The sequence below is a fragment of the Betta splendens genome, chromosome 14, assembly GCF_900634795.4.
Source record: "Betta splendens chromosome 14, fBetSpl5.4, whole genome shotgun sequence".
NCBI classification, from domain to species: Eukaryota; Metazoa; Chordata; class Actinopteri; order Anabantiformes; family Osphronemidae; genus Betta; species Betta splendens.
The window spans coordinates 9,365,287-9,390,699 of record NC_040894.2 but is presented as its reverse complement, the minus strand read 5'-3'; the positions used below and the strand labels follow the sequence as shown (position 1 = coordinate 9,390,699).

Below are 25,413 nucleotides of genomic sequence, written 5' to 3'. Positions count from 1 at the left end.
ACCTGCAATAAGATAACTGCTATAAGTAACAACAGGGTGATGATTCAGGGGCACATGTGGGAGCAGGCCGTGGGGCCGGCGGTTTCGGTGAAAGACGTGTAAGACGGCGGGTTGTCTTGTTCTGAGGGAGATCCGATGCTGTTGCTGGATGAGTCGTCCAACGAGGGTTCCTGCAAAACCGATGGATTTCAGATCAAGTCTTAACCCTGGCAATGCTGTGTTCATACTGATTTATAATGAAGGCTGCAGCTTCCAGTCGACACTAGCTTTGCTTCCTATTTCGGGTCTTGCTGTCTTTTGTGAGTCACTGAATGTTGTGAAATCATGGTAAATGAAGTACCTTTTGCTGCAGAATGTAAAGTGACGTTACTGCCTTTATTCCATTGTGCTCTGTCAGCTTCGGCAGCGCATCGCCTGTGGGACAGGATGAGCATCATCTCACTCTTTTCTCAGTCCAGTCACATTAGATCGTGCCTATCAACGTTACTGTAGCAGCAGAGAGCGGCGTAACGTTACCCGTACGTTTGATCGGTGGCCGATGAGAACGGTAAAATCTAGACAGAGGCTTTCTGGGTCGATGTCTTTCCCTATGAGAACAATAATGGTTCAGTGTTTTACTACTGTTACAGTGTACGCTTGCATTTCAGAATAAATTCTTACTTTTTGGAAGGCGACCAGCAGGCGCATACCGTTACCAAGGTGACGAGGAGGAAGATGCCTCCGGTGGAAATGATGATATAGAGGGAGCTTCTTTCTAGTAGAAAATGAGAGATTACGGTTTGTGTGCAACAGGTGAGGATGGGATCATGTGATGTGATTCAAAGGGTCACGTACTGTAGACAGTGAGTCTGAGAGGGAGGCTCTCTGCGCTGCCCACTGGGTTCTGCACTGCGCAGCTGTAGACGTCATCATCTGTCATTAGGACCCTCTTTATTGTTAAGAGCTTCTGGTCTGTTGACAGCGTGAACCTGGTCTCGTTGCTCAGTGGTTTCCCACCTTTGAACCACCCGTATGTGGTTCTGGTGCCATTTTCATGGGAGCAGTTGAGGACGACGTTTTCACTGAGCTCCAGCACCGATGAAGACGCCACGTGAATCCACGGCTTAGATATGGACTCTGAGTAAAGATGAGCCACCAACACGTGACTAAATTATAAAACGAACTAAACTAAACAGAACTGAGGCTCTTACCGTCCACGCTGAGGGTGATGCTGCCCTCCCCTGTGAAGATGTCGTCCGTGATGGAGATCTCCACGCCGTAGGTTCCATCGTCAGACAGCCTCAGGTTGTGCAGAAGCAGCGTCCCGTTCTCGAACACCATGATCCGATCGCGATACTCGGGCCTCGGGGTCCCGATGATGTCGGTACCGATCGACTGAACAACAGTGACGAGCTTTTCTCTCTCCAGCTGCCACTTGATCACGGGCCGGTCAAGGCTTAAGCTGCTGTAGCGGACCGATAAAAGCGCTTCACCTCCTACTGTGCCTCTGATGAGAGTGATGGGAATAGTCATATTCACGGCCAGAACCACACCTGCAGGGAGCGCACCAGAGGAACAGCTCAGCTCTTTTACTCATTGCATATTTATAGCTAACGGCTTCACATCCATTCACGAAGGCTGAACGCCCCATCACTGCTGTATCCTGGAACCAGTTCACACGGCCTCTGCTTTTGCCATAGCAACAGCTGACAGTCCAACAAAAGCGAGGATTGTTCGTCAAAGTTTCCCCTGTCGGCAGTTCATGAAAAAAAGCGCTGGCCGCGGTCCAGATGTGGAAACACAGCAGCTCAGTGGCCTCTGCTCCGCCTTAACAATAGCAGGACAGCGATGGAGCACAGTCGCCGCCGAAAAGGCCACTCGTGTGAATGGGCAGTGTGTGATACAGTCCGTTGCACAAATAGTGTATTACTTAGAAAGCGTGGGCACAGGACTGTAAAAGCACCCACGCAGTCTAATGCAATGCAATACTCTGGCAACAGACGCTACCTTTGTCACATCTGGGGCGTTCAGTTTACGGAGGACTTTAATATTTTCTAACTTCACGCTTTCTGGTGATGTAAAACACAAACCTCTGTCTCCGCACTGTGTCTCTCTGTCTGTTTCACCCCTGGATGTAATTATCGCCGTTTATTAAAGTCACTACGCAGTTGGTGCCACTTGCTCACACTGTGCATGTAACGTCTGAACGCTCATCAGACAGGTTGGTGTTGGGCAACAATGCATCACTAACATCTGCAAACTGCAGCATCCGAGTTGCACCAACTACTAATTTCAACACAACAACTGTGTAAACATCTAATCCACTGGAAACAGCAGCTCTCTGGCTTAACCTCAGCGACATCAACTACTTTTAATTTCTTATAAATGTGAAGCAGAAATGGTGACTCACCTGGATTGAAGAATCCAAGAGACAGAAGTAAAACCATCTGGGAAATAGTTTTGGATTTTACAGGGCCTTTCTTCTGTGTCTTCATCTCTGGTCTAAAGCTTTGTTTTCCGAGCAGGCAACCAGCATAATTTGTGCCTCTGGGCAGGACCGAGGACACAGTTAGTCTTTCAGACCTCGCGGGGACTGAGCGCATGTTGTTCTCAAAAGCCACAAATGGGACAAAAGTGAGTGTGTGTCTGGGTTTTGGTTTGGTACGAATAGTTAGATATGTATTTTTTGTTGCATCGATTAAGTAATTCCTTATGAATATAATGTTTACAATCAACAGGATTTTGCTAGTTTTTAAGCCTTAACAGTGCAGATGTTGAACTTGCTCAGTGAAGAATGACAAAAAGGCGTTTATTTCTAATATTATATATAATAATATAAATATATATAATAATATTATTATATATTATATTATTGGGCAGATTAAGGCCTAGCCTAAACATTTATTTTATATCAGCATGTTTCACATATATGTTTTATATGCAGCTAATACATTTGTTTCATGATCCGTCCATCGGCTGTTCAGATTTAACAGTTAAGGCCAAAAACCTAGTTAAGAAAAAAGCAGCGGCAGGAACTGCGAGTGAGACCTCCAGTGCGAACCGGAAATAGAGAGATTTAAGTTCATAGTAAAGCTTCCTCCCCCAATAGAGGATCTTCGTTACAAAGATGGCAGCACACATGTGAATGTCAGGCAATTCACACCGATTTACTGGTATAACTGATTCAGTCTGTGTAAAGTTACGATTTGTTATCTATTAGCCTACACGTGATGGGACTTGGCCTTTGTTCACTTTAAATAGTAAAGAATCGGTGAGATCGTAACCAATTAGTGATCTGACTTGCTCTCATGTTAGCATTTTAGCTAAGCAGTCGACAACCTCGGGCGGAATCACAATGGATCCTGACCAACAGCTGAGAAATGTAAGTCACGCTGATATTCACTTGCAGTGAGCTTGGTGTTAAAATAGACACCGTTTTATAAGCGACCGATTTTCTTGCAGCTGCGGGATTTTCTTCTGGTCTACAACCGCATGACTGAAATCTGCTTCCAGCGATGCAGCAGCAATTTCAACTACAGAAACCTCACCATGGACGAGGTACACTGAATAAAAAGCTAACCTGTCACATACAGGCGCGGATGCACATCTGTAAAGCATGCACACAGTACAGTTAGAGTTTAGCTGGATTCCTTGTCATTGACTTTGTGAAGACTGTACTGTAGCCCTGTGATTGTTGTGTGTTTAGGAACGCTGTGTGGACAACTGCGCAGGGAAACTGATCCGCTCTAACCACCGCCTGATGGGCACCTATGTGCAGCTGATGCCCCGCATGGTGCAGCGTCGCATGGAGGAGATGGAGAGCAAGGCAGCGGAGAACGCCAAGGCTGCAGAGGCAGCTGCTTCTGCATCTGTGGGGTCACCGGCCACAGACACATCAGCAGCATCCGCACCACCACAAACACCTGGACTGTCAGGAACTAACAGCCATGGTGAAGCTATGATGCCAGCAGGATTAGAAATTCCAAATGATTCTGCTGTGTCCAAATCTACACAAGTCAAATTATCAGCTGCCGCACCGCTCACGCCTACATTTGAAACAGAGTTTAATAAGTCTGATGATGGACAGTCTTATATTTCAGGATTTCGTCAGGCAAACACAGTTGGTGCACAAATAGAGTCTGCAAGTTTGACAGCATCTAAACAGACATTGTCGGAAAGTGCACCTGTGTCGACAACTCCTGCATCCAGAATGTCTCAACCAACAGAGGGACTGTCAGGCCAAGTGAGAACCCCAGATGTTTCCCCTCCACCAGGCCAGTAAGCAAGCTGAGTCACAGGAAGTCAAACTGCAACCTGACTTCCAACACAAACAACCCAAATGTGATGATGTTTTATTTGTTACTAAAAATAGTAAAGTGAAATAGTAAACATCTGTTATCTTTTATGTTGTCATGTCATACAATTTTTGGTTATTTTCCTAAATAATGTTATAATTAGTTTTATAAACAAATTTATAGTTTCCTAAATTTATCAGCTTCAGAATCTGACTTAATTTGAATTGTTACTTTTTACGTTTTTGATTCATCAGTACATGAAGATAATTGTTTACACTTCAATTTGGACTTTCAGACGTCAGGACAGCTCAGTCTAATGCTTGTGACAGTAAATGCAGAGGTCCATAATAATTAAAAAAACGTTTGAGGTGTGTATTTTTGTGTTCTTGATTTTATAATAATTAATGATAATAAGCAGAAAGCCTTTAATTGTCCTGCAGTGGCGAAACTGCATCTCACAGCAAAAACAGGGTTGAATTTACAGAAAATACAGTATCATTTAACTTAGCACAGTAAAACACTATGCAGTCTTGTTTGAAAACATCAAAGGCCACTATGAGGCCGGACGTGCATCACACGCTGTTATTGTTATGGGTGTAATTCTTGATCATATCATCACCTCTCTGCTCTCGTTTCCTGTCTGCACCACTGTGTCCTGCACTTTTGGATCTAGCAATGTGATAGGCAATCCTAAAAAAAGAAAACAACTCTAGTGGCTTCATTCACTTAATCACAGCCTTTAACTTCTTTGATAGTTAAGAAATTGAGAAAGATATTATTTTATTATGGCCAAGTATAAAAATGATTACTTCGAAACTACTGAAGATTTAAAGTTTAGGAGATCTAATGGCCTTTCTAGAAGAATAACAAACAATACTTTTTTACTGATTTAGTCGCATTTGCATATTCAGTTTTGAGCAGCTTGTGGTGAAATTTCAGACGCCTCAGCTCCACGTTTACGCGCCTTAATATTCATGCCCCTGGGTGTAGTATGAGCGCATTGCATCCAGCAGGGGGCGCCGTGGCGCTGTTCTCCCGGGACGGCGCTTCCAGTAGCGGAGCTCCTCTCCGCCAGTAGCCTGCATCAAGTTGGGGGCGCGGGGCGTGGACTGGGAGCGACTATTCTTTGCGCTTCAATTTGGAGAGACGGAGACTTACGGGGGGGAAAAACAGAAACTGGACATAAATCGAGAAGCAGGTAAGACTGTTGGGACGTCGTATGTTCAAAGATTTGTTTACTTTGTCGTTCGGGGTGTTTTATTGTGAAAGGACAACTTTGCTGTGACTTTGAAGTACTCGGACTTATCCAAAAGGCCAACACATCCGACTGCAGGCAGAGATAAAACCAACGGGAAATGTAGGCATATTTTAGTACTTGAAGGCATATCTTATTTCTAACACACGGGCTCCTCTTTGTGCAGCAGATGTGTTGCATTTACAAACTGATCGGTCCACCGTTATGTTCAGAAAGGCACCGTAAAAACAGACTATAATGTACAATGTAATACAATGTTCAGCCTCAGCGAGCTGATACTGTTGTTCTCACCATACATTATTGTCACAACACTGAATAATAACTTCACTAAGTCTGACAATAGAGCTGAAGGACAATGAGCAGAGTCCGCGTGTCTCAGCTTGTATAGTATGTACAGTGGATCGCAGGAATTTAATTTGCTGTTCAGTCTGAATAGAAGAAAACCCCTGTCTTTTTCTAACACCTTTTGCAGAATACATGTTCCGGATCCCCAAAGAGCAAAGAGTCAAGGGAGTCCACCTATAAGACGACATGGATGACATCTTCACACAGTGTCGAGAAGGGAACTCTGTGGCCGTCCGCCTGTGGCTGGACAACACGGAGAATGACCTGAACCTGGGGTGAGCGGACCTTTGTGCACACGCCCACTCACACGTTCATTCAAGCTGGGGTCTCTCTACTAATGAACAGAGTGGAGCTGGAAGCTCAGGACGGGTTAGGGAGGCATGAAGCGATCCATGTATTTTCCATGCTGCTGATCATCACCCAGCTTCAGTAATTCCAGTCCAGTCTGTACAGCCCCCCCCCCCTTTTTCTTCTTCTCTCCTCATGATGTCATCCCTTAAAACTGTATAAAACCAAATGTGGGTCTGGAGCTTGTGCAGTGACACAAATGACTCAGGCAACATATAAGCTAAGGCTTTTATTGTAGCGCTAAAATGATTTAAACTGATAATTACTTTTCAGAATTTTGAATTTATTACGTTAGCCACATTTAACATTATAATAGCTAATTTAAGCAGTAGATGCATTTATAGCCATTGCGAGATTAGCGCCTATAAGATCTTCGATGTGCAGCACACATCTGCCTGTTTACATAATTCCGGTGCTAGAAAGGAGCCAGAAGACCTCACTACTAAAGAGCTTGGTTATCTCATTCTTGGGCCAGGCCATATATGTGCAGTCTGTTGACGTTGACTTTGAGCGCTGCAGAGCTGCCGGCCAACCACGCAACAGCCAAGGCCATTTCCTCTCTTCAACTCCATACAGGGCCAGGCCCGTGCTGACGGAGCTGCTCAGGCAGCTCGCTGCAGTCCCACACAAACATCTGAGAGAGCAGTCATTACGCCGGAGGCCTGATTAGGCTGTACGTCTGAGGAGGATCCAGTGTGTGAAACATCCCATTGTCCCCCTGACGATACTGCGATTTGCTGGCGTGAAACGCAGGACAGTGGGAAGTAAAGTTAATTAAAGAAATATTCAAAATGATGGGAATTAAGGAATGAGTCCATTGTGGCTTTCAGGTTTGTCTGAAACATGAAGACACTTGACAAAAGGAAAGAAATCACAGAGAGACGCTCAGAGAATGTGGATCTGAGGATTCCACTGTGTTTTTTCCACTCCGTCATTCCTGAGTTTTTTTTTCCCGTTACTTTTTATAGCACACAGGGTTGTGTTGGGTACGGTGGCCCTGAGGTGCAAAATGCAACATTAGTAAAAAAAACAACGATAGTACAGAAAACATAAAGTAGATGCATGTCAACAACAACAACATAAAAGAAAATGTCAGTGCAGGAAATGTTTCACAAAACGAAAAAGAAAGAGACTTAGAGAGAAACAAAAGCACCATTGTTGTGCCTTTTGACATAACCTCCCTGTGTTTTTTTCACACAAGGGTCGGTTGTAGCCATTTCCTACAGGTCACATCGTGTGGACCAGGGGCAGCGTTTGAGGCTGGACTGGTCGAAGGCTCTGCAGATGCCTCAGTGTCAGCGAGTGTAAAGGACTCACTTAGGTGATGGGTCCAGTCACATGTAGGTGATAGTCTGGCTCCTGTGTGTGTGTGTGTGTGTGTGTGTGTGTGTGTGTGTGTGTGTGTGTGTGTGTGTGTGTGTGTGTGTGTGTGTGTGTGTGTGTGTGTGTGTGTGTCAGCAGGCATTCCAGCTTGCACACACGCAGTCGTCAGATGGGTTCAGGCTGAGCAAGGAAGCATATGTTAAAGTCTAAATAAAGATCACGGGGAACGGCCCCAAGAAGAGAGACGACCACACAGATCGCTTGGGTCAGCTGATATTTACTGAGCTACTATATGAGGACGCCGTCACTCTGGGGCTCGTGCTTCATTTGATGCCTTTTAAACCTGTATCCCAGCTCACATCCCGACGCAGGATTGGGGCTCGGCTCATTGTTTCTGCTCCCCCGTGTTGCAGGGACGACCACGGCTTCAGCCCCCTCCACTGGGCCTGCAGGGAGGGCAGGAGCAGCGTGGTGGACATGCTCATCATGAGAGGCGCCCGCATCAACGTGATGAACCGCGGCGACGACACGCCATTGCACCTCGCTGCCAGCCACGGGCACAGGGACATCGTAGCGAAGGTACGCGCGCTCGCTCTCGCACGCGGCGCGGCCGTTTACACGCCCCGTACTTGTATTTTTCTCATTTAATGACGTGTGACTGCCAGCTGATTCAGTGCAAAGCAGACCCCAATGCAGTCAACGAGCACGGAAACACGGCGCTGCACTACGCCTGCTTCTGGGGCCAGGATGAGGTGGCAGAGGTACAGTGTAAAGCACCCAAACAAGCCCAGGCTCCAATGTAACTACACCTATGCTTAAAATATACACTATAACATAATACAAACCCCTTTTTTAGGACTTGGTGGCCAGCGGTGCCCAGGTGTCTGTGTGCAACCGCTATGGACAGATGCCCCTGGATAAAGCCAAGCCTCAACTCAAGCAGCTACTTCAAGGTCAGACATGATTTTCTGCTTGTTCAAACAGTACTGTGTGTTTTTCTATTGTGGCGTCTTTTGTGTACGGTTTTAGAAAAGGCAGAGAAGTTGGGCCAGAGTTTGACGAAAATCCCCTATAAGGAAACTTTCTGGAAGGGCACCATGCGGACGCGACCCCGTGAGTTTGTGTAAAGGGAATAAATCATCGCAACCGCTCAGGATGTTTGTCCAGTTATTAATATGTATTTGCTGTTTCAGGTAATGGCACTCTCAACAAACAGGCGGGTATTGATTACAAGCAGCTCTCACTGCTGGCAAAGATCAATGAAAACCACTCTGGAGAGGTCAGAGGCGCTCTTCACTGTTGCAGGTCAGCGTAATTATCGTTATTTCCAGCGCGGCGGTTGTTGACCCGAGTCTGTGCCGCGTCTGCAGCTATGGCAGGGTCGGTGGCAAGGAGACGAGATCGTCGTCAAGGTTCTACAGGTGAGAGACTGGACCACCAGAAAGAGCAGAGACTTCAACGAGGAGCATCCAAAACTCAGGTAGAGGAACCAGTGAGGACGGTGGAAAAGTCAACAATATTCCTTGTGGCATATGTTTGTTTTCTGTGTCTTATTTGAAACAGAGATGACATGTGAGCATTTGGGTTAACTACCACAACTGGGTAAACACCATGATAATGTGTGGATGGATGTGACTGACTGTGGTCGATGGAGCTCGGGCGTCTTACAGAACCACCCGCTTCGGATGTTATCAGCCATTACGAATGGGCTGATCAGAACTTATCAGCGCATTCGAATGGGCCAGTAGGTGCCTGCTCTGCCTCCTCGCGAACAGCTAACAGCTAGCTAAGTTGCTATGTTAAGCAGCTTTAGAGGTTATTGTGGTTAGGGTTAGGGCTGGATAACGGGTGGGGGGTTCAGGTTACAGTTAGCTAACACAATACCGCTAGCTACTTGCTAAGTTATGCTCGCTAATAAATCAAAATCAAAAACTTCGATCCTCCCGTCGGAACAACAACCGCTCAACAGCGCCCCTACTGACTCTGCTGGTTAAATCATCCGAGCCGTGATCAACCTTACGGATCATTGACAACGATCTACCGCACCTATTCACCGCTGCCAGCAGGTAGATGGGCACCTACCGGCCCATACGTATGGGCTGATAACCACTGATAATGACCATTGAATGGCGTGATAACGTCCGAAGCCGCTCACAGAACGCTGTTTTGCAACGAGCAGAGTTTTTATTGTTTGAAGACAAGGAACCTGGGGTTTGGTTCGTGCTGTGGTGAGGTTGTTCACAGCTTCGTGCTTTGTTTATGCGACGTGTCGCGCCCCAGCAGTGCGAAAAACAAATTCCAGAAACCTCCTTCCATGAAACCGGTTCTCTTTATGGGATGGCGGTAGCTCAGTAGGTAGAGCAGCTGTGTCGGAGTGCTGCCATCTAGTGTCTGGCAGCTGCACAACAAGGACTTCCTCAAAGGGAGCGATTGAGTATGTCATCATCTCATCGGCTCTTGTGGTGTTTTTTGTTTCTCCATTACCATACGGAAAAAAAACTCCATGGGGTCAGTAAATCAAAACAGGATCATGTAATACTTTATGTGCTACATGCATTCATTACAACAGTAATGACATCAGCTTCCCAACAGTAAATAGATCATATCATCTGAGAAAGGCCTCCTTCTAGAAAATGTCTTTTCAGTATTAATAGTTAAATCACACCCACTTCCTTTGTGCCATTGTCTTCGTAGGATCTTTTCTCACCCAAACATTCTTCCTGTCCTCGGGGCCTGTCAGTCACCTCCCTCCCCTCATCCCATCATCATTAGCCACTACATGCCCTATGGATCCCTCTACAACATACTGCACCAGGGCACTAGTAAGACATTTACAGTTCTCCTGCAGATGGAGGACACACCCAGTTTCATTCCACTATGCTCTTGACCTTTATCTCTTACAGACTCTTTTTCTTTCTCATCTTCTCACTCATCCTCAGCTCTGGTGGTTGACCAGTGCCAAGCCGTGAAGTTTGCACTGGACATCGCCAGTGGGATGGCTTTCCTCCATACCTTAGAGCCGATGGTTTCACGGCTACACCTCAACAGTAAGCATATAATGGTAAGGCACCATCCAGCTGTATTATACTACACTAATGCGGTGACTTGCTGACTGGCCTGTAATGACCTAATGTGCTTCATTGACAGATTGACGAGGACATGACAGCCAGAATAAGCATGGCTGATGCAAAGTTCTCCTTCCAGTGTCCTGGTCGGATGTATTCCCCAGCATGGATGGCCCCTGAAGGTATTTATTATTTGTTCCCCTCTGTTTCCTGTGGCCGTCGTTCAGGAAGGGACGCCCAGTGCTGTATAATCTAGTGGTAACCCTCTGCTTCTTGTCCCTCTTGTGGTTTGCAGCTCTGCAGAAAAGGCCCGAAGACATCAACAGAAGATCAGCGGACATGTGGAGCTTTGCTGTGTTACTGTGGGAGCTGGTTACCAGAGAGGTTCCCTTTGCTGACCTCTCACACATGGAGATAGGCATGAAAGTAAGTGGCTGCGTTATTATAGCCCCATTACTGTGTAATCTTGTGTAAAGCCCTCGGCTTTTACATATTTCAGTGTGGGATATAGTCATTTCTGTTTTCCCTCCTACCTCCTCTCCTCCTCAGGTGGCCCTCGAGGGTCTGCGGCCGACCATCCCTCCTGGTATTTCGCCTCACATCTGTAAACTGATGAGACTGTGCATGAACGAAGACCCAGCCAAAAGACCCAAGTTTGACATGATCGTCCCCATCCTAGAAAAGATGCAAGACAAGTAAATACCATTGATGAGATTTGTACACGCCTGTTGCTGTTTTTATATAAAACCACTCTCTTCTATTCACTTCAGTCATGTATCTGCTAAGCCACTGTAAATAAAGTCAAAGGCCACATAAGCTACTGTAAACACATTGAACAATAAATACATAGCGTATTGCTTTTCTTTTTTAATTTAAAAGTGGGGTATAAATGTTCTTTTAATCTGTTTTGCTTATTAATCATGGCTGAAACTAAGGTAATGGTAACCCTTTCAGTCTGGTGTGAATTACATTCATTAATGAGCCAGACAGAAATGCATCCAAAGAAATGTGTATAGAAACAATGTTTTTATACAAATGAACAAATAGCAAGTCAATAAATGTTTTATATTTATAACTTTTCTTGTTTTTTAGGCAATTATTATTTTACAAAGCCCCTATAACAAGTTGTTGAACACTTTAGTCCTTTTAGGTTTTTATCACAGCCGTGTGGCTTCTCTAGAGTTGGACTTTGAAGTCACAGACCTGATTCAGTTTTCGGTTCAGAGATGAAGCCACTCATATGTTTTACATTAGTTACAACAGCTTTAAGTTGTTGGGCCTTTCGGCAGCTCGGCTCTTGATGTTAAAGCACCAGGGCAGAACAAACAAGAACACAAGTGCCAATTAAAAATGCCTGACGCGCACAAAAAAGGAGCAAAAACAAAAGCGCACACTTGGGCACGTGACGAGTCAGCTGATCGCCGCGGAGCCCTGCTCCGCTCCGGTCCCGTTGAACCTTTACGCTGGGGGAGCGACGGCGACCGGGCGAACGGCGGTGCTCGGCCTGACAGCTCGCTAGCTAGCGAGTTGGCTAGCTGGTTCGTTAGCAGCGGGTTCATTAGTTAGCTAGCTTGGTAGCCGGAACGACTTCGTCAGTGTGCGAGTCATTTATCGGCACGTTGACGCCTTTTGTAGCAGCGGGTGTTACTTCCTTAACGCTGCTCGCTGTCTTTGTTTTGGCGAACGGTCGTCGGAGCGCGATGACTTTCCAAACGCGGCTGCTCCGCTGCGGGCTGATAACCGCCTCCCTGGTGTTACTGGCGCCGCTGTTTGGGTCCTGTCACCCGCCACGGAGCCCGGGGGAACCCGCGGTGGTGTTGATGGAGCGGCTCGTGCACCCGGGAGTCCGGTTTAACTGGAGGAACGTCTCCTGCCCCCTGTGCAAAGCGCTCTTCACCATCCTCGACGTCGCTCTGCTGGTAACGTGTTTACAAAGTCAGACGGTGTAATAGCAGATAAGGCGATCTTACGATAAAGTTAACCCGTAATCAGTATTCCATTTTGGTTAGTTTGTTAGTTTTGTTTTGTTAGTTAGTTAGTCCAACCTTTGTTTCCTGTCTAGTATTTGCCTACATACATATTTGATCGACTTCATTTCACTCTAATACAAATATATCACGATAATAAACGTTTTAATTTTAATACAATAGAATGATCTCCATAACGATAAACATAGGGGAACTTTATTTATTGATTCGTATTGTTCTTTGTTACTTTCTTTTTGAAAGTAATTTGTGCCACAAATTGTACTGACATGTCTGTTTGACTTCGGGTCGGTAGGTCAATAATGAAAGCGATTCAACTCTTATTACGACACACATTTGATAAGTTAACACCAATTCTGCTATTGTGACCGTTATATGTGCTGAGTGAAGCTGGCGAGCAAATAGAGCGTGCAGCACTGCGGCCCCTGTGTGAGCGCACACGTCTTCTGGAAGCTCATTTCTTCTCATATCTTCTTGTGTTTTAGCTGATTCGGCACAAAAGATTGCGTGTGACACGCGGATCAGATGATGCCTGTGTTGTTTAAGTCAATGGGCACAGTTGACCTCCAAAAAGACTGTTAACAGCCCTTCTATTAAAACTGCCTTTGTCTCCTAGAGTGACACAAATGAAGAGCGTGTGGCGCGTGCCGTAGGCGAGGCTTGTATCCGTCTCCATCTGGCCGATGAGCAGGTGTGTATCGAAATAACCGAGCTGTTCAGGACCGACTTCATCCGGGCGCTGCAGGAGTCTCTGCTGTGGCCCACTGAAGCGTGTGCTCTGCTGGTGGGTCCTTCCTGTGGCAAATTTGACATCTATGCACCCTGGAACATCACCTTGCCTAAGATCCCTAAGCCCCCAGTTACCCCTCCCTCCCCTCCTAAACCCGGCTCGCCAAAGAGCAGGGTCTTGTTTCTAACGGACATCCACTGGGACCAGGTGAGTGCAGGCTGTTAAGATATCATCTATAAAGTGTACATGTTAAGTGGAAAGGCTTGTTTTTAACATAAATCATCTCTACTAACAGGAGTATGAAGCTGGCAGTGGGGCAGATTGCAAGGAGCCTCTGTGCTGTCGTAACAAATCAGGTTCTCCCAGCTGGAAGCAGAGGAAGGCCGGGTACTGGGGAACCTATGGAAAGTGTGACCTTCCTCTCCGGACAGTGGAGAATGCCCTGGAGAATGTTGCCAAAGCCGGACCCTGGGACTGGGTCTACTGGACTGGAGACATACCAGCGCACAATGTGTGGTCTCAGACCAGAACACAGCAGCTTTCAGAGCTTAAAATCGTCTCCAGGCTCATCAGAAAGTAATTTGTCTTTTGGATTAACATTAACTTGACATATGATATAAAATAGCATAGTGAATGCGTAGTCTGGCTAATTAGGCTGTATTCATTAGCAGCCAGTTTTCTCTGTGTTTCACAGCTTCTGAGACTTTCCACCAAAATCCCCTCATATTCCAACTGAGAACCTCTTTTGAGGATGTGCTTCTGCTGCGGTTTTGGTCATGTTTGTCATGTGTCACTTGGTATTGATCCAAACGCTTATTGCCCTTTTTGCCCCTCTGCAGACACCTGGGACCTCATGTGGCAGTTTACCCGGCTGTAGGAAATCATGAGAGCACCCCGGTGAATAGCTTCCCACCACCCTTTATTCATGGAAACAGGTCGTCCGCCTGGCTTTACGATACGATGGCAGAGGAATGGGCAGCGTGGTTACCAGAGCAGGCTTTGAAGACTCTGAGGTTCTAGATGTTCTTGTTTTTATTTATTCTAAATTTATTGGGATGCAGGACATTCTGCTGTTACTCAGACATAGAATGACCACTGCTTTTTAGACATAAAGCCAATGGTTCATTTTGAGCCAAAGAAGGAACTGTGTTAGGCCTGTGTTACAGGTTCCTCTAGTTTACAGGAAGAAATGGTCACATTTCTTTTATATTATTCCCTACTGACCATGTGTTTCAGCAACTGAAACCAAAAGCTGTGAGCATTGTGTGTCTCTTGATCTTGAGTTCACCATCTGTTGAAACCTTACATGTAGCAAGCCAGTTGCCTAAATTGTGTTTGTGCATGTCAGGTATGGAGGATTCTACACAGTGGAGGTTGAGCCTGGTCTGAGGGTCGTTTCCCTCAACATGAACTTTTGTGCTCGGGAAAACTTCTGGCTGATGGTGAACTCGACTGATCCTGCTAACCAGCTGCAGTGGCTGGTCCACACTCTCCAAGACAGTGAGGACAAGGGAGAGAAGGTGAGTAGAGCAGCTAAATTAAAAGCTAAGAGACACTATTTGGCCAGTTTGATCACTTATTGTGGCAGAGGTGAGAAAGCACTTATTGTTAGTTCCAGTAAGGCTTCGACACATGTCTTCCTGCGCGTCTGTCTTAGATGTTGCTCGTGCTAAATAATGAATTTGAAACGGTGACAGAATTAACTTTGCCAATCCCATACATGTATCAACATAGAGACATTTCTCAGTGAAGAAAGTGAAGTGAGGCTTTAGCATTAATCTAAAGCCTGACTTTACTGGTACTGAAACAAGAGCTTTATAGCATCTTTTTTTATTACTGCAATAATTTAATGGTATGATTCTGCATTTCATTTAGGTGCATATTATTGGTCACATACCACCTGGATTATGTCTGGGCAGCTGGAGCTGGAACTACTATCACATTGTCAACAGGTAGTTACATTAATCATTATAGCAAAGTAAAGACTGGCCCAGCTGATACGTGTTTTTGAGGCCCGTGTACTGGCTGTGGTCACTGAGAAGGAACATGATGAAACCACTGCTGAGCAAACATCATTCGTGTGCAGTGTGACTGTTAAGGCTTCAGACCACTGGTGTCCATGAGTCTGTCTCGTTTGAATTTGTGTTTTATACTTCAATGTTCGTTTCCATTGCTGGAGTCTTGTATGGTCTGCACTAGTTTACAAATATACAGTATATTTTTCTATTTCTGATTAAAGGTCAGTGACCTCTTCTTGTAATTGTTGCAATCTGCCATTTAAATAAGAACATATATTGTTTGAAGCTGGTTGTTTTGTCTCTCATTACTTTATATAACCTGTTGTTTTCCAGATATGAAAGTACAATTGCCGGGCAGTTTTTCGGCCATACACATGTGGATGAGTACCAGATGTTTTATGATGAGGCTACAATGACCCGTCCTCTGGGAGTAGCTTTTATTGCTCCTAGTGTCACCACATACGTAGATCTTAACCCAGGTGAGTTCAGAAACTAGTTGGGAAACTGACTTGTTTTGTAATTGGCAAAAGTCTTAACTGTTTCCCCATCTTTCCAGGATATCGTGTCTACTATGTCGATGGAAGCTACGAAAGCAGCTCTCGACTGGTGCTTGACCATGAAACCTACATCATGAACCTTACAGAAGCAAATCAGAGCCCAGAGCCGCCACACAACCCCGAACCAAACCCCAAGTGGACCCTTTTGTACCGTGCCACAGAGGCTTATGGTGTACCCACTATGTTCCCGTCTGATTGTGATGGTCTGATTCGGACCTTCATTAATAATGACAGAGCCTTCCAGAGGTTCTGGTACTTGCGGTTCAAAGGACATGTGTCAGGGCCCTGTACGGAAACCTGCAAAACCACAGCACTCTGCTTCTTAAAAAGTGGGCGGTACGAAGAGCTGGAGAAGTGCGACATGCTCAATGGTTTTGGAGGAAGTTTGGTCCGGGCGGCCAGAAATACACTTTGTTGAAGTGAGAAAGCTTGGCATAAAGGGCTGGGATTAAAAGCAATATGACCAAATATGAAATCGAACCTAAAAAGTTAATTTGGCCTGCTGTTTGTAGGTCAACGCATGAAATCCAAGTGCTCAACAGTTTATGTGGCTTTTAAAGATTTGACAGTGAATGTCTGATTACACCTGCTGTTATTAGAAACCTTTCCAGTCTAATTGTGTAATTACTGTTTGTAAGAGATGTTCTGTTTACATGAAAATAACACCATGGCAGAGGTGAAGTGGGTTGTCATGATTTTGGCACTTCTGCTTTTTACTGTGTGCCTTGAATCAGGGAAAATGTTTATTTGTAACGTGTCTGTCAACTCTTAAATATGCTAAAATGCTGCAACGTATAGATAATCTCATGCAATTATCTGGAGGCTTGTTCTAATGTAGTTTTCTATTCATCAGTTCTCATCACACACACAAAGAAGTTTGCGCTTACTGACCCGTCAACATTATGGGAACTAAATTTGTCATATTTTAGTAGGCCAATTTATTGAATGAGATAGAATAATGGACTTCAGCCATTATTTATAATGTGAGCTTTGCTTAAATTCCACCTTGTCAGGATAGAGTTGTCTGTGGACTGTGCAGAATCTTCTGCCTCAGCACAACTGTAGAAATAAAGTCTGCATCAGTATTTTTAGTTCAAAAGTTCACATTTGTCTGCACTTTAATTCTTCCATTGACTGTACGTTGACTAATTTAGAGCATGTTGGGGAAGTCATAAAACATGAGCATGACAAGAAATGCACCTTGTAAAATGAGCAATAATGAAGAGATTGTATAAATTATGAATAAACACTGAAAATCCTGTCAGTCTCTTCTGTAATAGAAAATATTGAATACAAAGTTCTTGTGTAACAAACCAAATGAATACTACTCTTCACATTGTAATAATAATTGTCCACTGTCCAGTTTTCCTGCAAAAGTAGCAAAAGCAATTGAAATAAACAGACAATTTGTGTTTCTTACCAAAAAGAAAAGTCTGTGTTATTGGGTTGAAATGAAACTTGAGCTCAAGGTGCTCTTATGTAACGTGTTGTGTGTGTATGGAAAAACATTAATGTCATTGTGTTCTGGTAAACGGTTCTGTGGTGTCTAGTTTCAGAGCCCACCTCCATCTGATTTCCTTGACTAATCAACCACTAAATACATGCGCTTAGACAGTTTCATATTTACTAAGTGCTTTAGGAGGGATAAATCTAAGTTTACAATGGCGTTAAAGACCCAATAAATGTGCTTTAACAGGAATAAACACAATTTCATCAGGTACTTAGATTTTTCATTTTCAATTCATATTTTAGTCTTCTGTCCTTTTTTAGGTCTCCCATAGGCGTGACCACGCAGAAACAGTGACTCATGAAAACATCACCACAGCTCATCAGCACAGCATTGTGGTCTACATGGTCTAAGTCAGTGAAGGACCCCACTGCGCTCTACTTCATCCTGACGTGAGTCATTTCAAGTCTTTTCAGCCTTGAGCTCTGAATCATTTCTTGAATTTGTGTTAGATTAAATGTTGTTTAATGTTACCGATCCATTTGTCACTGTAACAAGCTATTTACAGTTCATTTTTTATAAATGGCTTTTATTATGGTTCTGAGAAGAGCACGGTGACACCAAAGTCCTCTTTGTATAGGTCCCACATTTTAGATTTGTGTGGGTTGTCCAGGTCCTCCCTGGGTAGAAACAGCCTGTGCAGAATTGGGGAGGGGAGGGTGGTTAACAGTTAACAGCATTATCGTTATGACCTATACCGGTACTGCATAGTGTGAAGAGTCACATACTTATTGTTCTCTATGAAGGAGGTGTTGAACCAGAAGTAGAATGGAACATCTTCATATCCTTTTGGGAGTCCCTAAAGGGGATGATGGAAGCAGAGGATGAGGACAATCGGGCTAAATACACGGTTGCCAACACGCAAGATACACATGGAGTTACTCACTGCACTTGAGTCAAACATGACCTTGACGTCCCCTTCAACCTCAGGCCCGTTCTCTAGGCTGATGACCACTGCATTGCTGCCCAAATCTAGAAATACCTTACAAAAAAGCCCAGGAAAGATGTTACTCAGTGAACAGGTTCTTCACTGTGGCCTGATGGTTGTCTATCACTTACCTTACAGTTCTGCTGACCAGCGCATGCACAGTGAAATACCAGCTCTTTCTTCACAATTATCTTCAGCTTTAAATCACTGCCATCACCTTTACCCACTCCTGAATGAGGCATAAAAAGATTTAGAAAATGATAGTTACCCCCCTTCAATATTGGCGAGTCCTGCTGCTTGCTTGAGTTTTACCAGCTATGGAGTGGATGCGAATGCTCTTGATCCTGAGGGGTTTAATAGGTGGCAGCTGCCTGTTAAATTTGGTCTTCATAATCTCATAGTACCCCACATACCGGCTCTGAATCACAGAAACAAAGACGAAGAAGGAGAACTTAAAACTTTGACTAAAAAGGCTATCGTACGATAATATCAAGAGAGACATACTGTAGGCATATGTAGTGTATATACGGCAGGTAGGTAACGATAAACATATGTATGATTGCAGATAAAGTACTTAATACTTTTGTTTGCCACAGCTGAATTTGTATACTACCACCAGAGGGGGTCAATCTACAGGATTAGGATGCAGTGGTTTACAGAGGCCCAGGAATCAATGATATGGACGTTTTCAACTGATACTTTCTAGTACATTTCTGTTTTAGCACTTATTTCCATTAGTTTGTGAGAAGGTGCTTGATGACTTTGAACAGCCTCTAGGAACTACACGGTGCCAGACCGCCTCCCGCCTGTTTGAATGCCATGTCTGGAAAAACAAGTGGCACATTTTTACCTGAGAGGGAGTCTCCACTCCCTGAAACTTAGAACTTTGACTCTTGTCTGTCCTCCTTTCACCGAAGTAATCCAGACTGTCCTGGTGGACACAGAAAACAATCTGTAGTTGCACATATGATACTACCCAAACAAATATCAGTTTTAACAAACTGTACCTGTGCACTCTCAAACTGGTCACTGTCGATAAGCCAGGTGCAAACCATAGTACCTGTGCGTCCTGTGGGTGAGAGCAATTATCACCATGAGCCAAAACGTGGTCTTGATTAGACACGTATGATTCAGCAAACTATGGTGAAACTAATGGAGATGGTTGCCATCACCTTTCCCTCCTTTACAATGAATAGCGATGATGTTTGTGGGATCTTCAGCCATCCATTCCCTCACACTCGCTGTGTATTTCAGCATGTCCCTTAGTCACAGATCACCATGATAAAGTCAATGAAATGAGTAGAAGGAGAAGTAAAACAAAAACAATCCACCGCAAGACAAAATGCTACTTACTCTAAAGAGGGAACATTGTGGTCATCAATAAACACCCGTTCTACTCTGTAGTGGAAGAACTTGGGGTCGTAACCCTTTTCACCTGGAAACATAAAGCTGACAGTATCATGGCTTGACTTGGAAAAACAACTCAGTACAGTGTGACAGGAGTATTTGCCAACTTACTGCACAGGTTGTAAACTTTATAGTGGCCTTCATGTTTAGTATCCAAGAACCTTGCCACTTCCTGCACAGAATGACAGGAGGAATATGTAAAACCCTACACATGCAGTTACATGTCTTAAGGTTCTTTTCACTCACATGGATTGGATTCCTGTAGAAGGACTGCTTCCCAGAGGAGGGGAAAGACATGGCGATGACACGGTCTAAAGCAGGGGTCAAGATTCAAACACTACTCATTAAAAATTGATCCTAGATGTATTTTTGACTTTCGTGCATAAAGCTATGTATATACTGAAGCACCTACCAGTGACATATGTAAGGTCAAGATCAAATCCGTCCTTCTGATAACGTCGCTTATTCTCAGAAACCTGGGAAAAACATGTTAATAAGGTTCATTTCTACACACATACATACACTACATTCACTGTTGTTTCCATGGCAACGGCCTTACCATCCTTCTGGTGACTTTCTCCAGTTCTTTCTTCTGAGTTGCCAGTCGGAAAACCCTCACAAGGATTATAATCCTCATGGCACGGAAGAAGGTCACCACTCTAATAGAAATGAAGAAAAAAAAGCAATATTAACGCTTAGACCTACAGCTGCGCTAACCTGGAAGTTACCCAACAGCACCAACTAAAGAGGACAGCACATACCTGGGGATAAGACTGGCTCCTGACAGGCCAGTGAATGTGTAAACAATGGTGACCACCAGCGTCACCACTACAACACAGGCGTCTATGATGTTCAGTTTGGAGCTGAAGTACACTTTGAACCTGAGAAGTGTCAAAACACAGTTAACCGTTAACAAGTTCACACAGTGACACTATGCTGGTTACCACATTCCCCCAGTGACCAACACTATGTTTCCTGTCCAGCTTCCTCTTTTTGTTTTCTGCTTAACAATCACAGTTGGACTCTGCTGAAACAGGATTGTTTGCATCCCTTTTAAGATTTTTGCAAATAAAAAAAAATCCAGTTTTGCTTTAATAACTGAAGGCGGTGTCTGTAAACTGAGTACAGAAAACAATGTATTAAAGTGTACAAGATGAGAAACTACTAGAGTCTTAAATAGGATCACAGGAAACAGGCAAATCTAAGCATGCATGACTCCCCAGAGTACTTAATTCTTCTTTCGTACCCTTCAACGTAGACTCGTAGGAGAACATCAACAAGAAAGAACAGGGAGATGGTGAGGGACACGGCCTCCAAGGCCTCTCCCACCTCTCTGCTCCTGTTCGACAGGGAAAAGTCCACGATTACCAGCACAATGTCCACTATGATCAGTATTACTCCAAATATCCTGGAGGTAAAGACAGCCAGAAAATCACCATTAAAACAAACACTTTTAGATTAGTTCTCTCGTTCTCAGAATGAGGTCTGACAACAAACTCACCGAAATCCAAATGACATAACGAAAGGTGAGATCTTCTTCCGTATGTTGCTACAAGAGATGATGAGAGGAGTTGATGTTAGTATTAAATCTACTCTCCCATGATGTTTGTTTACAAGACCTTTTACTATCTACTGTCTGAGCTTTACACACGTACTGATACATTGTGTCTGGCACCACACTCTCATCCTTTCCATCATCAATCTCCACTTTAGCGTCCTCCATCTTTGCAATGTTTCTAAAGGGAAAGCAAATAATAATACATATATGACCACAGAGCGAAATATTACATACAAATGCAATGTTGAGATAAACGTGAGTAATCGTCAAGTATTAAGAAGTGCCAGTTCCTCACCCATTTACACCTGCATCCGAGCCTGGACTGAAGTGGACAGAGGACATGATTTGTGCGTCTTTCCTTCTGCTTTTGAATGTGTGATCTCTGGATCTGAACACAGATATTATAGTGATTGCATTGATTGATTGATTGCGTTTGTGCTTTCTAGGATTAAGCAGGGAAGTGGTCAGAACAGTTTTTCTTGAATGTATCTTTGGCTATCAGTTTCAAACATACTTCCTCTCACTGTCTAACACATCCAAACACGATCACCAGCCCCGAGGACCTATTAAATAACGCGACAACGTTGAGATACACAACTATGCAAAACTAGTGCAGTACGACACAAACAGCGAGTGCAGGCGTCATTTTAACATACGCCTAAAGAAAACTGCGGCTCCTCACCTGAAGGCTTTGTTTTGGTTTTCTCTCAGTAATTTAGCCCCAAACTAGCTGCACCCGAGCGCGCGCTCCCCGTTAGGACTGTCATTCGTGAAATTATACGACAGCTCGTCTTGTGACTGCTTGTGAGGACAGAGGAAGACGGTTCAAAGGTCGCCCGGGTAGAGCCCTTTTCCATCCATCCACTAACGTTACTCCTCATCGTTTTTTTGCAGACGTTGCGCTTTTTGACTTCCTGGACGTGACTTGAAAAGAAAAAAACGCGCAGCCTTTTCTGTCCGGTCTCGGTCGTCTCTGCTCATCTTTCCTCCGCAGCGCACTTTCACAGCGAAACCAACAGAGCAAGTCTGACCAAATGTTTCCTTTACGAGGCTACGTGAACTAGAACTAAGTCTAAAAAAAAATTAAAGAAATATGCCAAACCATGAGAGCCGCCTGCCCCTTCGTCCAACATCTGGTTTGAATTAGTGCTTAACGGTGCCAGAACCAGTGTTGAGCACTGGGTGAAGAAACACGAGCTGACGAACACGAAACAATTTGCTGCGCAAATTATCCTGTTTAAATCACGTTTTTGAAGCTGCTTCGTTTGTTAAAACCTTTGTGAGACACATTTAAAAAAGCAGCTAAAGCGTTTACAAACCGCTTCAAACCAAAACAACTAATGTAACACCAATAAAAAGTATAAAAAAAGGCATTCAATACTTGCGCTGCTAGTTTTACACAATAATGTACACACAATAAAAGTCAGTGAAAATGTACTTATTATTAAATGTATTGTTGCAAATAAAAAATATTAGCGCAATACCAAAGAGTAACACAAGTAGGAGCTATTTTTTATTTTTATTTTTTAATTGTTATTAAATACATTTGTGTCTTATATTTATATTAATATCAGATAATTTGTCCTATCTGCTGTTGTCCTATCTGCAGTTTGTTATCTGCTCACAAACCGAAAAGACAGATTTTGTGGTATGTAAGGAATGAAGTTCTCTTAATATGTTCTGTCCATGGGGCTGAACAGAACAGGTCTGGGATCAGCTCCTCTTTCAGAACAAGCCAGCTAACTGGAGCTCAGCCTTTGGCATAGTTGGTCAAGTCTGCGTCCTCTAATATGGACCATGCAGAACTGGCCCAGCCCATAAATAATGCTGACAGATTTTAGAGAAGGGAATGTTCGACCTGAAGAAAACAAAGCATTGTGAAATAAAGTTCGGCTGGTAGTACAGAGATTTTTAAAGACTAGTGAACGGCTTGATAGTTATTGTACTTATTATGTCAGTCCAATATTTCAGTGGGAGACTTTTTGTCATGCCATTGTTGCTGTTGTTGACTCTACTGTGCCACATAGCAACTTCTATTGAGGTGTCAGTAAGTTTATTTTAATTATTTAATTCTTTACAGCCTTTTTGTCTCTTTGTCGTCATATTGACATTTAAAACTGAGAAAATGTTTTTCAAACTGTGGTAACGCGAGGCTAGGTTATATGACAGAACTCCCATTTCTGAAAACTCTAACAATCCAATTGATCTGTACAGATGTGAACCTATTCTTTCTCTGGCTGAAGTATTAAACTTGAAATAGCTTTTTGTCATTTCAGGACTTAGACTCATGTGGAGCAGAGTTTGCCGCTGTCAAGCTCAACATAAAAACCTTGAACAAGAAACTGCTGATTGGGAGGTGGCAGGTTGAGCACTTGCAGAGGCACAAGTATTTTCGTCCATTTCGACCTGATGTGTCTAATATTAAACCAGAAACAGACAAAGCTCTTGGTGTTAACCTCAACAGCAGTGACTCATTAAGCACTGACATGACTCTGGTGAAGCATCTTCCACCAGCAGGAAGCTTAATTGTCCATGATAAAGGTTCAAATGCTCATAATATGCCAAAATGTTTCATTTGTGTAACTATCATTAAGCAGCACGAGTAATTGTCTTTAATGCTGCCTTTAAAGACTGCTCTGAGCTGTATGACAGACTGAAGCCGCCAAGTGGTTTCTATCGCATCAGACCCAAATTACACCAGGATCCAGCTTTGGTGTATTGTGACATGGGGGATGGAGGAGGATGGACAGTGTTTCAGAGGCGTCGGCATGGGAAAGTTGACTTCAACAGGTATTATACAGCACTAATATTTGGTGATGAAAATGAATGACAAGGTACTGATTTCGCCTGGCCAGAGCTAACACAACTGTCTTCATTTTAGAGACTGGGTGGACTACAGAGATGGCTTTGGGGACTTCAAACTGTGGAATGATGAGTTTTGGTTGGGGAATGAAGTTATTTATTCTCTGCTCTCTGAAGGTTAACAATAATTAAATTATAACAAAAAGAAATCATAAACATCTAGTTTCCTGCCTTTTCCTGTTTTGTGTATATATTGTATTTGGTTTGAATGTTGCAATAGTCTCACCTGATAGTCTTCCTTTTTTGTTTGACTATTCTCCCTGCTTCTTAAAGGTAAGAATCTGGTGAAGATAGATTTAATGGACTGGGATGGAAAAAAAAGTTATGCATTTTACGAGAACTTTCGAATCACTAATGAGGCAGTAAGAAAAAATATTTACAACTCTAGCTCTGTCTTTTTTGTCAGAAATAGAAGCAAACCATATACTTCCCCCCTTTTCAGGATAAATATCGTCTGCAGTATGGACAGTACAGCGGGAAAGCTGGAGATGCTCTGGCGGGTGGTTCAGGGACGGTGGATCAGTGGTCTGCCTGCCTCAGCGGCATGCAGTTCAGCACCAGAGACCAGGTCAGATCAGAGATCCAGTCCTGCTCATCTCAAACTAAGGCTAAAGTGAAGATGATGACTGTGATAACGCTGCTTTGGTGGTGACTCACAGGACAACGACCGATTCCTTCAGGGCAGCTGTGCTCAGGAGAATAAGGCAGGCTGGTGGTTCAACAGGTGAGAACTCCCCTTCCGTCCCTCTAACCTAATGTTGCACAAACATTGTTTTTGTGCCAACAAACAAACAATAAATCGCTGCTTAAACAACACCTTTGACAGACTTTCTGTTGGTAGATGCCATGCAGCCAACCTGAATGGAAAGTTCTACCGCTCTGGGAAGTACGAGGGCCAGAATGACAACGGTGTGGTGTGGGGCACCTGGAAAGGCCTTTGGTACTCCCTTAGACACACGGCCATGAAGGTGCGGCCACTGCTAATGTTGGATGACATTGGTAGTGGTGCAGGGGCATTTTAACTGTACTGACTGCAAGGTTTAAATTCTAAAAATATTATTTGAAAGTCTGTAATGCATTAAACATTTTCTATAAAGCGGATATTACTCAAACAATAAAACAAGCAGCATTCAAGAAAAACGTCTCACTGCTGTTTCTATTTGACAACCAAAGCATTAGACCACTAACTTGTGCAAAACATGACATCCTTAGAACGCTGCATCGTACAGTGGGTAAAAGAAACAATAAAGA

The 25,413-nt window shown here is 43.9% G+C and overlaps 6 protein-coding genes and 1 long non-coding RNA gene across 11 annotated transcripts; 4 read left to right on the top strand and 3 right to left on the bottom strand.

The window, feature by feature from the left end:
* Positions 1-32: 32 nt before the first annotated feature.
* Positions 33-2,613, bottom strand: LOC114869847 (hepatocyte cell adhesion molecule-like). Of its 2 annotated transcripts, none has more exons than XM_041073657.2 (7): positions 2,390-2,613; positions 1,191-1,532; positions 835-1,116; positions 661-754; positions 517-587; positions 341-414; positions 33-170 (listed from the first exon to the last, which is right to left on the bottom strand). In XM_041073657.2, exons 1-7 carry the CDS (start codon positions 2,580-2,582, stop codon positions 45-47), a joined length of 1,182 nt encoding a protein of 393 aa, XP_040929591.1. In that variant the 5' UTR covers positions 2,583-2,613; the 3' UTR covers positions 33-44. The 2 variants fall into 2 exon arrangements, with proteins under 2 accessions (XP_040929591.1, XP_029030198.2); XM_029174365.3 differs by having other exon boundaries at positions 523-587.
* On the top strand, positions 2,588-4,649 carry timm10b (translocase of inner mitochondrial membrane 10 homolog B (yeast)). 2 transcript variants are annotated; one of them, XM_041073658.2, is made up of 4 exons: positions 2,588-2,613; positions 3,295-3,361; positions 3,442-3,537; positions 3,686-4,649. In XM_041073658.2, the coding sequence occupies exons 1-4, from the start codon at positions 2,603-2,605 to the stop codon at positions 4,259-4,261; spliced, it is 750 nt and encodes a 249-aa protein (XP_040929592.1). In that variant the 5' UTR covers positions 2,588-2,602; the 3' UTR covers positions 4,262-4,649. The 2 variants fall into 2 exon arrangements, with proteins under 2 accessions (XP_040929592.1, XP_029030422.1); XM_029174589.3 differs by lacking the exon at positions 2,588-2,613 and adding an exon at positions 3,066-3,152.
* A 664-nt stretch (positions 4,650-5,313) lies between these two features.
* On the top strand, positions 5,314-11,685 carry ilk (integrin-linked kinase). The gene is made up of 13 exons (XM_029173219.3): positions 5,314-5,472; positions 6,002-6,149; positions 7,959-8,124; positions 8,211-8,306; positions 8,402-8,498; positions 8,575-8,658; positions 8,739-8,824; positions 8,916-9,025; positions 10,240-10,367; positions 10,485-10,606; positions 10,693-10,792; positions 10,906-11,036; positions 11,160-11,685. Exons 2-13 carry the CDS (start codon positions 6,061-6,063, stop codon positions 11,307-11,309), a joined length of 1,359 nt encoding a protein of 452 aa, XP_029029052.1. The 5' UTR covers positions 5,314-5,472; positions 6,002-6,060; the 3' UTR covers positions 11,310-11,685.
* LOC114869213 (uncharacterized) lies at positions 10,054-11,283 on the bottom strand. Its single transcript, XR_003788124.3, has 2 exons — positions 11,144-11,283; positions 10,054-10,907 (listed from the first exon to the last, which is right to left on the bottom strand). It is a non-coding gene; the product is annotated as an uncharacterized LOC114869213 (long non-coding RNA).
* Positions 11,686-12,007: 322 nt separating the features above from the next.
* Positions 12,008-17,159, top strand: smpd1 (sphingomyelin phosphodiesterase 1). Its single transcript, XM_029173215.3, has 8 exons — positions 12,008-12,529; positions 13,212-13,532; positions 13,621-13,901; positions 14,165-14,338; positions 14,674-14,845; positions 15,201-15,277; positions 15,677-15,822; positions 15,900-17,159. Exons 1-8 carry the CDS (start codon positions 12,311-12,313, stop codon positions 16,316-16,318), a joined length of 1,809 nt encoding a protein of 602 aa, XP_029029048.1. The 5' UTR covers positions 12,008-12,310; the 3' UTR covers positions 16,319-17,159.
* Positions 17,004-22,552, bottom strand: tpte (transmembrane phosphatase with tensin homology). Of its 2 annotated transcripts, none has more exons than XM_029173217.3 (19): positions 22,403-22,552; positions 21,596-21,688; positions 21,398-21,478; positions 21,244-21,291; positions 20,989-21,150; positions 20,504-20,623; positions 20,302-20,401; positions 20,155-20,218; positions 19,989-20,053; positions 19,854-19,914; positions 19,689-19,770; positions 19,508-19,596; positions 19,343-19,404; positions 19,186-19,266; positions 18,648-18,753; positions 18,467-18,564; positions 18,294-18,389; positions 18,136-18,206; positions 17,004-18,042 (listed from the first exon to the last, which is right to left on the bottom strand). In XM_029173217.3, exons 2-19 carry the CDS (start codon positions 21,640-21,642, stop codon positions 17,940-17,942), a joined length of 1,536 nt encoding a protein of 511 aa, XP_029029050.1. In that variant the 5' UTR covers positions 21,643-21,688; positions 22,403-22,552; the 3' UTR covers positions 17,004-17,939. The 2 variants fall into 2 exon arrangements, with proteins under 2 accessions (XP_029029050.1, XP_029029049.1); XM_029173216.3 differs by lacking the exon at positions 22,403-22,552 and adding an exon at positions 21,983-22,231.
* A 221-nt stretch (positions 22,553-22,773) lies between these two features.
* Positions 22,774-25,303, top strand: fgl1b (fibrinogen like 1B). 2 transcript variants are annotated; one of them, XM_029173221.2, is made up of 8 exons: positions 22,774-23,341; positions 23,577-23,841; positions 23,931-24,090; positions 24,182-24,279; positions 24,436-24,524; positions 24,605-24,730; positions 24,822-24,886; positions 25,004-25,303. In XM_029173221.2, exons 1-8 carry the CDS (start codon positions 23,252-23,254, stop codon positions 25,182-25,184), a joined length of 1,074 nt encoding a protein of 357 aa, XP_029029054.1. In that variant the 5' UTR covers positions 22,774-23,251; the 3' UTR covers positions 25,185-25,303. The 2 variants fall into 2 exon arrangements, with proteins under 2 accessions (XP_029029054.1, XP_029029053.1); XM_029173220.2 differs by having other exon boundaries at positions 22,774-23,347.
* The last annotated feature ends 110 nt before the right edge of the window (positions 25,304-25,413 follow it).

Bases quoted from the DNA above. Each gene is read 5' to 3' on its own strand.
- LOC114869847 (XM_041073657.2), bottom strand. From the start codon at position 2,582: ATGCGCTCAGTCCCCGCGAGGTCTGAAAGACTAACTGTGTCCTCGGTC. The intron at 1,117-1,190 runs GTAAGAGCCTCA...ATCTTTACTCAG, and splicing joins CATCACCCTCAGCGTGGACG to AGTCCATATCTAAGCCGTGG. The intron at 755-834 runs GTACGTGACCCT...ATTTTCTACTAG, and splicing joins TCTCAGACTCACTGTCTACA to AAAGAAGCTCCCTCTATATC.
- timm10b (XM_041073658.2), top strand. The intron at 3,362-3,441 runs GTAAGTCACGCT...ATTTTCTTGCAG, and splicing joins CTGACCAACAGCTGAGAAAT to CTGCGGGATTTTCTTCTGGT. The intron at 3,538-3,685 runs GTACACTGAATA...TTGTGTGTTTAG, and splicing joins GAAACCTCACCATGGACGAG to GAACGCTGTGTGGACAACTG.
- ilk (XM_029173219.3), top strand. From the start codon at position 6,061: ATGGATGACATCTTCACACAGTGTCGAGAAGGGAACTCTGTGGCCGTC. The intron at 9,026-10,239 runs GTAGAGGAACCA...TTGTCTTCGTAG, and splicing joins GAGGAGCATCCAAAACTCAG to GATCTTTTCTCACCCAAACA. The intron at 10,368-10,484 runs GTAAGACATTTA...ACTCATCCTCAG, and splicing joins CATACTGCACCAGGGCACTA to CTCTGGTGGTTGACCAGTGC.
- smpd1 (XM_029173215.3), top strand. From the start codon at position 12,311: ATGACTTTCCAAACGCGGCTGCTCCGCTGCGGGCTGATAACCGCCTCC. The intron at 13,902-14,164 runs GTAATTTGTCTT...GCCCCTCTGCAG, and splicing joins GTCTCCAGGCTCATCAGAAA to ACACCTGGGACCTCATGTGG. The intron at 15,278-15,676 runs GTAGTTACATTA...GTTGTTTTCCAG, and splicing joins TACTATCACATTGTCAACAG to ATATGAAAGTACAATTGCCG.
- tpte (XM_029173217.3), bottom strand. From the start codon at position 21,642: ATGTCCTCTGTCCACTTCAGTCCAGGCTCGGATGCAGGTGTAAATGG. The intron at 19,915-19,988 runs GTGAGTGAAAAG...CATTCTGTGCAG, and splicing joins TCTACAGGAATCCAATCCAT to GAAGTGGCAAGGTTCTTGGA. The intron at 18,207-18,293 runs GTGAGTAACTCC...CATCCCCTTTAG, and splicing joins TCATGTTTGACTCAAGTGCA to GGACTCCCAAAAGGATATGA.
- fgl1b (XM_029173220.2), top strand. From the start codon at position 23,252: ATGTCAGTCCAATATTTCAGTGGGAGACTTTTTGTCATGCCATTGTTG. The intron at 24,525-24,604 runs GTAAGAAAAAAT...CCCCCTTTTCAG, and splicing joins TTCGAATCACTAATGAGGCA to GATAAATATCGTCTGCAGTA. The intron at 24,887-25,003 runs GTGAGAACTCCC...TTCTGTTGGTAG, and splicing joins GCAGGCTGGTGGTTCAACAG to ATGCCATGCAGCCAACCTGA.